At 38.6% G+C, this 12,519-nt stretch overlaps 1 protein-coding gene across 2 annotated transcripts in view; it reads left to right on the top strand.

The window, feature by feature from the left end:
• Positions 1 to 12,519, top strand: part of MND1 (meiotic nuclear divisions 1 homolog (S. cerevisiae)) — a 74,274-nt gene that overhangs the window by 10,192 nt on the left and 51,563 nt on the right. Inside the window, exons 3-4 of one of the 2 annotated variants that reach the window (XM_011959777.1) lie at positions 2,958 to 3,015; positions 5,760 to 5,908. In XM_011959777.1, coding sequence (XP_011815167.1) covers positions 2,958 to 3,015; positions 5,760 to 5,908 — 207 coding nt within the window. The remainder of the gene's footprint in view (positions 1 to 2,957; positions 3,016 to 5,759; positions 5,909 to 12,519) is intronic. The other variant, XM_011959778.1, reaches the window with a different exon arrangement.

Here is a 12,519-nt window from a genome sequence, read left to right as displayed (position 1 = left end):
TGGCACATACATACATATGTAACAAACCTGCACGTTGTGCACATGTACCCTAGAACTTGAAGTATAATAAAAAAAGAAAAAAAAAAAGAACAATGTTGTCTAGGATTATATGTCTTCCATGGTATCCTACACATAGTTGTTTTTATATTGTCTTCATCCCTTCTTCATTATCTCTGCTTAATGCTGGGGAGTCTAAGAACTGAGATTTACTTGAGATCGTTTACTCTGTCCACTTCAATGACTGCACTTGAGTTCTGAGGCTAGTTCTTTCCAAACCTGTTTGTTTATACAGCAGCCCCACTGGGGCAGCCAGTACATCTGGAGCTCTTCCTTGGTGACTGCATTTAGGCAGATATCTCAATGGTTCGTGTTCTTTTTCTAGGGAATTTAAAGTATTTGCAAAGAGGTTTGATTAACTGATTTTTCTAATGCATTAAAGACTTAAAGTCAGTAATGTATTACATGTTCCCTGAGATTCTAAAGTATTATGTTTAAATAATTCATTCCTCAATGTGCGAAAATTAATCTCATACTCTCACGAAGTTCAATGACTTAATATTTTCCTAAATTTACTAACTCTTAGGTGTAGTGAGATGAAATTTTTTCAACATTTTGTTATGAAAATTTTCAAACATACAGCAAAGATGAGTTTTTCAGTGAATACCCATATGCCTACTACCTAGATTCTACCATTCACATTTTATTCTTCTGGCTTTATCACATATATATATTCATCTATCCACTTCTTATCTCTCCATCAACTCTTTTTTTTAATGTACTTCAAAGGAGTTCTTTATATATGTATATCCTGGGTGCCAGGCCTTTTCCAGGTACATGTTTTGCAATTATTTTAATCTAGTTGGTATTTGTCATTTCATTTTCTTTCCAGTGCCCTTGAATGAGCAGAAGTTTTAAATTTTTATGAAGTATAATTTCCAAGTGCAGTTGCCTTTTCAAGTTTATTTTGGAAGAACTGTATCCCAAATTTTTCGTAACAATAATAAAAATATTTCTGGGTTTTGTTGTTGTTGTTGTTGTTTTTTGAGACTGAGTCTCTCTCTGTTGCCCAGGCTGGAGTGCAGTGGTGTGATCTTGGCTTACTGCAGCCTCCACCTCCCAAGTTCAAGCGATTCTTGTGCCTCAGCCTCCCGAGTACCTGGGATTACTCGGGTGCCCGCCATAACGCCCAGCTAATTTTTGTATGTTTAGTAGAAACAGGGTTTTGCCATATTGGCCATGCTGGTCTCAAACTCCTGAGCTCAAATGATCCACCGCCTCAGCCTCCCAAAGTGCTGGGATTACAGGGGCATGAGCCACCATGCCCAGCCACAATATTTCTGTTCTAATTATTACATACTTTAGTTTTTTCAAATGATTTAACTTTTGTTATGCAAGTTCTTTTCACCACTTCAACCAAGGCTTATTAGCAGTAGAAAATAATATTCTAGGCAGGTTTTTTTTTTTTTTTCTGGTCGTAAGATTTAAATATTTAACACGCATATCTTCCCTTAATGTTTTCCTTTCCATATGGTGGACATGCAACATGTATATGTGAATGATTGATAGGCAGCCATGAATTGTATAATTTCCCTATTGTTTAGGTATAGCTCTTCCACGAAACCCCTTCCACGAAACCTGACAATTGCCTGTTTTGCTTTTAGTTAGAACTGTTAAACCTGTACAGTGTCATACATGTTAAGCAAAGCACTGTCTGTGTTTTCTTAAAATCAAAGTATCAGAGAAGGTAATTCGCTCCTGTTACCAAGTGATCCAGTATAACTAGGTTGGTGTTTTTTTGATATCGTTTTCTGTTTTGTTTTGTTTTTTGAAACAGAATCTCACTTTATACTCTTACTCAGGCTGGAGTATAGTGGCACAGTCATAGCTTACTGCAGCCTCAACCTCCCAGGCTCAAGCGATTCTCCCACCTCAGCCTCCCACGTATCTAGGACTACAGGCACGCACCACTACACCCAGCTAATTTTTTGATTTTGTAGAGATGTGGTGCGAGAGTGGTCTCAATATGTTACTCAGGCCAATCTCCAGCTCTTAGGCTCAAGCAGTCCTCCCAAAATGCTGGGATTACAGACAGGAGACACTGTGACTGGCCTATAACTAGTTTTTATACTTAAGTGGGAAGATTGTTCTTTATGTTCTGATCTCCAAGAACTTTAATAATTGTATGCTACTGGCCAAGCATGGTGGCTCATCTCTGTAATCCTAGCACTTTGGGAGACTGAGATGGGAGGATTACTTGAGCCCAGAAGTTCAAGACCAGCCTGGCAAAATGGTGACACCCTGTCTCTAAAAAAATTTTTAAAAATTAGCCAGGCATGGTGGTGTGTGTCTGTAGTCCCAGCTACTCAGGAGGCTGAAGTGGGAGGATTGCTTGAGCCCTGGAGGTCAAGGCTGCAGTGAGCCATGATCGTGCCACTGCACTCCCATCTAGGTGATAGAGTTGAGACCATGTCTCAAAAAAAAAAAAAATTGTGTATGTATGCAAAAATCTCTTCATTTTAAGTTCTATGGAGGGTATTGAATGAGATAATCAAAGAGTTTCTTACAAGCTCTAAAATGCTTGATTCTATTATACTGTTCATTTCCAGGCCAATTTTTTAAATACAATTTTTCATGAACATAAAATTATGATGTATATATAAATATGTAGTAGAACACGATAGGGCGACTATAGTTAATAATATATTGTATATTTTAAAATACTAAAAGTGGAATCGGAATGTTCCTAACACAAAGAAATGATCAGTGTTTGAAGGGATGGATACCCTAATTACCACAATTTGATCATAGCACATTGTATACCTGTATCAAAATATCACACATACCCTGTAAATGTATACAACTATTATGTACCCATAATAAAAGTTTTTTAAAAAGATAATATACATAGTAGAAAATAAACACGTGCTTTTCATTTTCTTTAAAACCCTTTTAAACAGAAAGATGTGTTTCAATTAAAAGACTTGGAGAAGATTGCTCCCAAAGAGAAAGGCATTAGTAAGTACCAAAATTATACTGGAATGTTTTGGGAAATATACTGGGGTGTTTTCAGAAATATCTTAATATTCATTAAGTCATCTTTTCTGCAAGTCTTTCACTTTATGGAAAACCTAAATTCCTAGAGACAAAGAAATTACCACCAGTTACCTACCATCCAAAGATAACCACTGTCATGTTGTCCTTTATTTTTCTGTATAATACATCCTGTATATTACATTTTGAATATATATCCCTGTCATTAAATACCATTTTATAACATAAATGATTGTATAGCATCCCATTGCAATAAAAAATTACTTTTAAAAATCTAGTTGATAAGCTGGGTGGTAGCACACACACCTTGAGGTCCCAGCCACTCTGGAGGCTGAAGCGAGAGGATCGCTTCAGGCCAGCGAGGCAACATAGCAAAATCCTGTCTTTAAAATAAAAATCCAGTTATTAGACTGGTTTCCAATTTTTTTGCTATCGAAAACAATGTATTGGCAGGCATCCTTTTATGTATCTATTACTATTTTGTTTGGCTGTATTTATAAGGTGGAATTTCTCTATGAAAGATATGTATAAATCAGGCTGGGCACAGTGGCTCACGTCTGTAATCCCAGCACTCTGGGAGGCCACGGCAGGCGGATCACAGGGTCAGGAGATTGAGACCATCCTGCCTAACAGGGTGAAACCCCGTCTCCACTAAAAATAAAAATAAAAAAATTAGTCCGGCATGGTGGCAGGCATCTGTAGTCCTAGCTACTCAGGAGGCTGAGGCAGGAGAATGGCCTGAACCTGGGAGGCAGAGCTTGCAGCGAACCGAGATCGCACCAGTGCACTCCATCCTGGGGACAGAGCAAGACTCTGTCTCAAAAAAAAAAAAAAAAAAAAAGATATGTATAAATCTATAGTTTTAGATACAGATTGCCACATTTCTCCACCCATACTGAGAGTACCCATTTCCTTGAATTCTTTATTGTATTTTTTTAGTGTTTTTAATTGGGTAGTCATGTCTTATTGCTTTATTTTTTATTTCTTCAGTTATTAATGTGGTTGAACATTGTTCTCATATATTGGCCATGCATATTTCATTTTATTTTAATTTTATTTATTTGTTTATTTTTTTGAGACAGAGTCTACTCTGTCATCCAGGCTGGAGTGCAGTGGTGCAGTCCTGGCACACTGCAACCTCTACCTCTCAGGTTCAAGCAATTCTCCTGCTTCAACCTCATAAGTAGCTGGGATTACAAATGCCTGCCACCATGCCCAGCTAACCTTTGTATTTTTTAGTAGAGATGGGGATTCGCCATGTTGGCCAGGCTGGTCTCAAACCCCTGACCTCAAGTGATCTACCTGCTTCGGCCTCCCAAAGTGCTGGGATTATAGGCATGAGCCACGATGCATATTTTATAGATGCACATTGATGTATTTTTTCTGTGTCTTTTGTTATGTTGTTTCAAAATGAAAAAACCTCTTTTATTATGAATGTACATACAAATAAAACTAGACAACCACTGAGAGTCCCTCACACTTTTATGTACACCACACAGTTATTCTGTCTTTACAGTCATCAGTGAACAATTGGTTCTGCTACTTCTTAAAGATAGGCAGATTTCTTAAGTTCAAATACACAGCTGACCCTTGAACAACACCTATGTTGTTCAAGATTGGGATACCAATCCCCCACACAATTGAAAATCTGCATGTAACTTTTGACTCCCCCAAAACTTAACTACTGATAGCCTGCTGTTGCGGGAAGCCATACCATGTATTTACTATTCATTAAGTGGCAGTGGATCATCATAAAGGTCTTCGTCCTTGTCATCTTACGTTGAGTAGGCTGAGGAGGAGGAGGAAGTGGTGTTGCTGTCTCGGGTGACAGAAAATCCACGTGTAACTGGACCCATACAGTTCAAACCTGTACTGTTCAAGGGTCAACTACACAGTTTTAATTACACCAGTGTCCTGATATCCCCAGACAAATTGTAGGTAATGGACTCTCAACTGTATCTTGAAGGATCAAAAACAAAATTCAATACAGTCTACAAGATGGAAAAATTTATTTTAAAAATTTGTATTAACTAGATTCCTTTTTTTCTTACCGTTTTCCCTCCCAGTTATTGACAATTTTTTTCTGCACTATAAGATGATAGCCAAATTACCCAACATCTTTTTTAAAAAAGAAACATTTAGAAAAGGAAAAGATACCATATAGCAACAGACTATGAGCATTGACACTATTAAAATTACTTACTAAGCACTGATGCTAGTATCTTCTATTAGTACATAATCTATTGGAGGAGAAAAACTTGCATTTCTGTAGTTCTGTTTTACTTTTTCAAAGGCTTCTCACAACATTTTATTGACATTACCGCTGTGCACCAAAGTTGGTATGGAAATGATCATATCTAATAGGTTTTAAAAATTAGGCATAAAGGACAGTTTGCCCTAGAGTCATCCAGTGTTACTGCTAAGAGTTAGAATTAGAACTCAGGTCCTATTCTTAATCCTGTATATGACCTGTTTTCCCCTAAGCTCCTATATAAGTTATGCTTTGCTTAAGGATGGGGATACATTCTAGGAAATGTTTCCTTAGGCAATTTTTTGTTGTGCATGTTGTTATTTTTAAGAGCTTATTATTTATTAACTTTTTAATTCTTGATTTGTCATATGTTTTGTAAGTGTTTCCCCGGTTATTTGTCCTTTAATTTTATTTATGGTGTTTTTTTAACATAGAGTCTTTAAAAATTGTCTCTTAGCTGCTATGTCAGTAAAAGAAGTCCTTCAGAGCTTAGTTGATGATGGTATGGTTGACTGTGAGAGGATCGGAACTTCTAATTATTATTGGGCTTTTCCAAGTAAAGCTCTTCATGCAAGGAAACGTAAGTTGGAGGTTCTGGAATCTCAGGTAAGCTGCCACAGTTAAAAGGAATAGATTTGCTTTATAACAGGAGTTGTTTTACTTCATCCTCTTTTCGTTTAGCAGTTACTTTTAAATTTTTGATATGCATTATTTGACTGAAAGTCTAAAGATAATCAACATCTCTTTCTCCTAAACAATATGAGGAACTTAGAACGTTTTAATTTTCATCTTGGGATGACATACGGGAATATATGTCAAGGTATTATTTTTGTTGTTGCTGTTTTTATTGTTTTTTAATTTTCTCTTTATCGATAGATGGTTTTTTGGGAGCAGTTTTAGACTTACAGAAAAACATTGATGGAAAAGTACAGAGAGTTCCCAAACATGCCCTTCCTCCCTCACCATGCACACAGTTTCCCCTATTATTGACATCCTGTGCTAGTGTAATAAGTTTGTCACAATTGAGCCAATGTTGATTTATTATTAACTAAATTCCATAGCTTACATTAGGGTTCATTCTTGGTGTTATATATTATGTGAGTTTTGACAAATGCACGATGATGTGTATCCACAATTATAGTATTGTACAGAATAGTTTCACTGCCCTAAAAATCTGTTGTTCCCCACCTATTCATTCCTTCCTTCTCCTGAAACTCTAGCAACCACTGATCTTTTTACTGTCTCTATAGTTTCACCTTTTCCATATAGTTGCAATCATATAGTGTGTAACCTTTTCAGATTGGCTTCCTTCACTTAACAATATGCATTTGAGGTTTCTCCATGTCTGTTAGTGACTTGATGGCTCATTTCTTTTTATTGCTGAATAATATTTCGTCATACGATTATACCACAGTTTGTTTATCCATTGAGCTATTGAGGAACATCTGGGTCACATCCAAGTTTGGGCAGTTACAAATAAAGCTGCCATAAACATTTGTGTGTAGGTTTTATGTACACATAAATTTTCAACACATTTAGTACCAAGGAGCATGATTGCTGGATTGTATGGTAAGTTCATGTTTACTTTCTAGGAAACTGCCAAAGTATCTGTTTTTGCATTCCCAACTACGGTAGGTAAGAGTTACTATTGGTTCACATCATTGCCAGGATATGGTGTTGTCAGTGTTTTGTATTTTAGCCATTCTAATACATGTGTAGTGGTATCTCGTTGTTTTAAATTGCCATTCTCTAATGACTTTTGATTTGGACATTTTTTTTTTTTCTTTTGTGAGACGGAGTTTCACATACATGTGTAGTGGTATCTCATTGTTGTTTTAAATTGCCATTCTCTAATGACGTATGATTTGGACATCTTTTTTTTTTTTTTTTTCTTTTGTGAGACGGAGTTTCACCTTTTTTGCCCAGGCTAGAGTGCAATGGTGCGATCTCAGCTTACTGTAACTTCTGCCTCCCTAGTTCAAATGATTCTCCTGCCTCAACCTTCCAAGTAGCTCAGATTACAGGCGCATGCCACCACGCCCAGCTAATTTTGTATTTTTAGGAGAGACGGGGTTTCACCATGATGGCCACTCTAGTCTCAAACATCTTTTTTTATGCTTATTTGTCATCTGTGTAACAGGAGGTGTTTAGATCTTTTGCCCATTTTTTAATTGAATTTTTGTTTTCTCATTATTGAGTTTTAAGAGTTCTTTGTATATTTTGGACGCCAGTTCTTTATCAAATACGTACTTTTCAGAGATTTTCTCTGAGTCTGTGGCTTGTCTTTTCATTATCTTAACAGCGTCTTTCACAGAGCAGTTTTCAATTTTAATGAAGTCCAACTGGTCAATTTTTTTCTTTCCTGGGACATTCTTTTGGTATTGTAACTAAAAAGTCATGGCCAAACCCAGGGGCATGTCGATTTTCTCCTATGTTACCTTCTAGGAGTTTTGTAGTTTTGCATTTTACACTTAGATTTATTATCCATTTTGAGTTAATTTTTGGGAAAGGTGTAAAGTGTGTGTCTAAATTCAATTTTTTGTACATACATGTCCAAAGTAACTGTATTTTGGTATAATTTACTTCTTTTGTGTATGTGTTGTATATATACATATATATGTCTATATATGTATACACATAAAGCAAGACCCTGTCTCACACACACACAAATATATATATATACACACACATATATATACACACAAACTTATATAACTACTAAAGTACCCAGGGTCTTGCTTTGTCACCCAGGCTGGAGTGTGGTGGCAGAAACATGGTTCACTGCAGCCTCAACCTCCCAGGCCCAAGCCATCCTCCCGCTTCAGCCTCCTGAGTAGCTGGGGTTATAGCATACTCTGCTAATTTTTGTACTTTTTTGTAGAGACAGGGTTTTGCCATGTTGCCCGGGCTGGTCTTGAACTCCTGAGCTCAAGTGATCCACCTACCTCAGCTTCCCAAAGTGCTGGTGGGTGAGCCACTGCAAGCGGCCTGTAACCCTGTGCACTTTATGGATTTAAAAACATGTCAAGAAGGAATCCATACTGAAGGACTAACTTTGGTAGTTTGTTCAGCCAGAGTGTAAGAGTGGTAAACTCTCAATCTTTGTTTGAAAATGTCTAATTTATCATTGCTTCCCGAATATAGAATTCTTAGTTATTTTTCCTCAGCATTTTGAAAATGTTATTTCGTTGTCTTGTGGCATATGTTGCTAATGAGATGTTTTGCTATCATTCTAATTGTCTTCTTTTCCTTAGTAATTTCTCTTCTGTTTGCTTTTAAGATTTCCTTCAGTCTTTGATGTTATGTTATGATGTTTTATCATGAATCCGAGTTTGCATGTTTTTATTTCTTCTGCTTTAGTACCCTGGCTGCTGCTTCCATGTAATAATTAAACTCTTCTATTATGGAAAATTCTGGCTGGGCGCAGTGGCTCACGCCTGTAATCCCAGTACTTTGGGAGGCCGAGGCGGGCAGATCACAAGGTCAGGAGATTGAGACCATCCTGGTTAACATGGTGAAACCCTGTCTCTACTAACAATACAAAAAAAATTAGCCGGGCATGGTGGCAAGTGCCTGTAGTCCCAGCTACTCGGGAGGCTGACACAGGAGAATGGTGTGAACGTGGGAGGCGGAGCTTGCAGTGAACCGAGATCGTGCCACTGCACTCCAGCCTGGGCGACAGAGCAAGACTCTGTCTCAAAAAAAAAAAAAAGAAAAGAAAATTCTAAGGTGGTATTACTTAAACTGTTTCCTGTTCCCTAATAGCTCTGTTCTTTCCTTCTGGGATTCCTATTTGTATCCTCATTCTATTGTCTATGTTGTTTAAGAACTCTTTATTTTTCCATGTCTTTCCATGTCTGTGATTCATTGCAGTTAATTTTCTCAGCTCTCTTTCACTTACAGTTCTTTCCATAACTATTTATAATCTGCTACTTAGCTGTTCATTGAGTCTTTTTATTTTAATAATTAGATTTTATCTCTAGAAATTCTATTTGGTCCTTTTTCAGTTCTGCCTATCCTGTTCTTTCTACACTGTTCTATTTCATTATGGCTTCTATTGCTTTCATCTCTTTTATAAATTTAAACTTATTGATATGGCTTGGATCTGTGTCCACTCCGAAACCTTGTGTCAAATTGTAATCCCCAGTATTGGAGGTGGGGCCTGATGGCAAGTGATTGGATCTTGGGGGCAGTTTCTCGTGAATGGTTTAGCATCATCCCCTCAGTGCTGTTCTTGTGATAGTGAGTGAATTCTCATGAGATCTGGCTGTTTAAGTGTGTAGCACCTCCCCTCACTTTGAGTCCTGCTCCTGCCATGTAAAACGCCTGCTCCCCCTGAGTAAAAGATCCCTGAGGCCTCCCCAGAAGCAGAAACCGCCATGCTTCCAGTATGGAAGAACCATGAGCCAATTAAACCTCTTTTCTTTATAAATTACCCAGTCTCAGGTATTTCTTTATAGCAATGTGAGAACAGCCTAATACACATACTTAACTTATATTTTCCGATTACTTAAATATGTCAAATTTGGGGAGGACTATTAATGTGATCTGTGTATCTGCTGGCTACTACCATTTGTAGTTTTTTTTTAACCTGTATGTTTTTTAGTTTTTATGTATGAGCTCACATTCGGTTGGTGATGTTTAGTCTGTGGGAGCCACAGGTGCTCTCTGAAATAGTGGTTTAGGCTTTTTTTTTTAGAGTCTCTGGGTACTTTAGTAGTTATAGACCAATTTTTATGTTAATTTCTTGGCTTATAGTTCCACTGCCTCATGTTTTATACAGGATGAGTACTGCATAAAATTTAATATGCATGTCTATACATGGCATGGATTAAGAGATTTGTTTTCCTATAGGTGACTTTCCCCCACCCCCACATGAAGTGCAAGATGGAGGTAAGCTCCTTGTCCATGGAATTTGCTGGTACTTTGAGCTATATGCTGGAACTCAGTTCTAGCCCTCCTTGTCTCATGACCCTTCACACCTGCTTTCCTGGTGTGCGTGTTAGACTCCTAGCCCCTAGTCACCTTTCTATTGTTGCTCTTTGTTTTTTCATTTCTGTCACCTGGGGATAGTTCTTCCTGTTTGTTTGTTTTTGAGATAGAGTTTCACTCTTGTCGCCCAGGCTGGAGTGCAGTGGCACAAGCTCAGCTCACTGCAATCTCCGCCCTCCAGGTTCAAGCAATTCTCCTGCCTCAGCCTCCCGAGTAGCTGGGATTACAGGCGCCTATCACCATGGTTGGCTAATTTTTGTATTTTTAGTAGAGACAGGGTTTTGCCACTTTAGCCAGGCTGGTCTCGAACTCCTGACCTCAGGTGATCTACCCGCCTCAGCCTCCCAAAGTGCTGGGATTACAGGCATGAGCCATTGCACCCAGCCTGATTTTATTTTTTTATTCATCATTCAAAAGACAGTTTTGCATGTTTTTTGAGTAAAAGAAGATGGGTTGGATTTTGGAAATAACATGCCTTCAAAGAGCATGCAGTCAGTTGTAGGAGGACAGTGGGAGAAAAGGAAGAGGCTAGAGAAGGATTGGTGAAGAGATAGGTAGAGGCCATGTCTTATAGGTTCCTCTGTGGCATGATCAGGAGTTCAGACCTACCTAAGAGGGATGGAAAGCCAATGAACATTTTTGCCAGAGTTACATGATGATAAATGCCTTTCTGGGGACAGTATGAAGAACAGGTTGAGGGAAATGGAGCTAGGATCAGAGAAATCAGCTGTGAGGCTATTATAATTGCATGGTTAACAAATGGGGACCCACATTGAGGTGTCTGCACACTCTCTAGGATGGCTACTGTCAGAAACAGGGAGGGCCAGGTGTGGTGGCTCATGCCTGTTATCCCAGTGCTTTGGGAGGTCGAAGTGGGAGGATCACTTGAGCCCAGGAGTTCACGACCAGCCTGGGCAACACAGCAAGATTTATTACAGAATAATAGTAATAAATTTTTTTCAAAAGAGAATAATAAGTGTTAGCGAAGATGTGGAGAAATTGGAGCCCTTGTGCACTGTTGATGGGAATGTGAAATGGTGCAGCTGCTGTGGAAAACAGTATGGTGGTTCCTCAAAGAATTATAAATAGAATTACCTTATGATTCAACAATTCTGTGGTGTACATCTGTGGTCTCAGCTACTTGGGGCCTGAGGTGGGAGGATCACTTGAGCCTAGGAATTCAAGACCAGTCTGGGCAACATGGCAAGATTGCATCTCTACAAAAAAATTGTAAAAGTAGCCAGGAATAGTGGCAGGCTCCTGTGGTCCTGGCTATTTGAGAGGCTAAGGTAGGAGGATCGCATGAGCCTAGGAGTTTGAGGTTGCAGTGAGCCGTGTTCGTGACACTGCACTGCAGTTGGGCCACAGAGTGAGACCCTGTTTAAGAAAAAAAATTCCATTTTTTGGTACATATCCAAGACTTGAAAGCAGGGTCTTGAAGAGCTATTTTTACACCTTCATTCATAGCAGCATTACAGTAGCTGAAAGGTGGAAGCAACCCAAATGGCTTTCCATGAATGAATAAGCAAAATGTGAAAGTGGAATATTATTCAGCCTTAAAAAGGAATGACATTCCTTTTATTTAGTTATTTAGAGATGGAGTCTCACCCTGTCACCCAGGCTGAAGTACAGTGGCACAGTCATAGCTCACTGCAGCCTCAAACTCCTGAGTGTAAGTGATTCTCCAGCCTTAGCCTCCTGCGTAGCTAGGATTGCAGGCTCATTCCACCACAAGGAATGAAATTCTGACAAATGCTACAACATGAATGAACCTTGAGGGCAGTATGCTAAGTGAAAAGCCTGTCATAAAAAGACAAATACTATATGATTCCACATAATATGAGGTATCTAGAGTAGTCAAACTTACAGAAATAAGAAATAGAATGAGGGCTGACGTTACTGACCTTAGAAGATGGTTCCACTGGCACTCCTGTCCCTGACTGAAGAACCAGATGTTGTTGCCACCAAAAAAAAAAAAATTCTATCCAAGCTACCAGTCACAATTCTGGAAGGTATGTGTCATTGGCCAAGCCTGGGTCACGTGTCCACACTCTAGTTGCCAGGAGAGCTGGGGAAGTAAATAATTAGGGTTTCTAGATTCTGTGGTAGGAGTTAGCTGCTGCTTGTTGGCAAAAACAGTTCCCCAAAACAGAAACAGGCTTCAGATGATGAACAGCACCCCTGCTCCTGTGATAGATACTCACAAAATAAGAGAAAAAACTCTA

The sequence above is a fragment of the Colobus angolensis genome, unplaced genomic scaffold, assembly GCF_000951035.1.
Source record: "Colobus angolensis palliatus isolate OR3802 unplaced genomic scaffold, Cang.pa_1.0 Scaffold5, whole genome shotgun sequence".
Taxonomy (NCBI): Eukaryota; Metazoa; Chordata; class Mammalia; order Primates; family Cercopithecidae; genus Colobus; species Colobus angolensis.
Note: the sequence above shows the minus strand (reverse complement) of the source record. Positions and strands in the feature narration are given on the sequence as shown.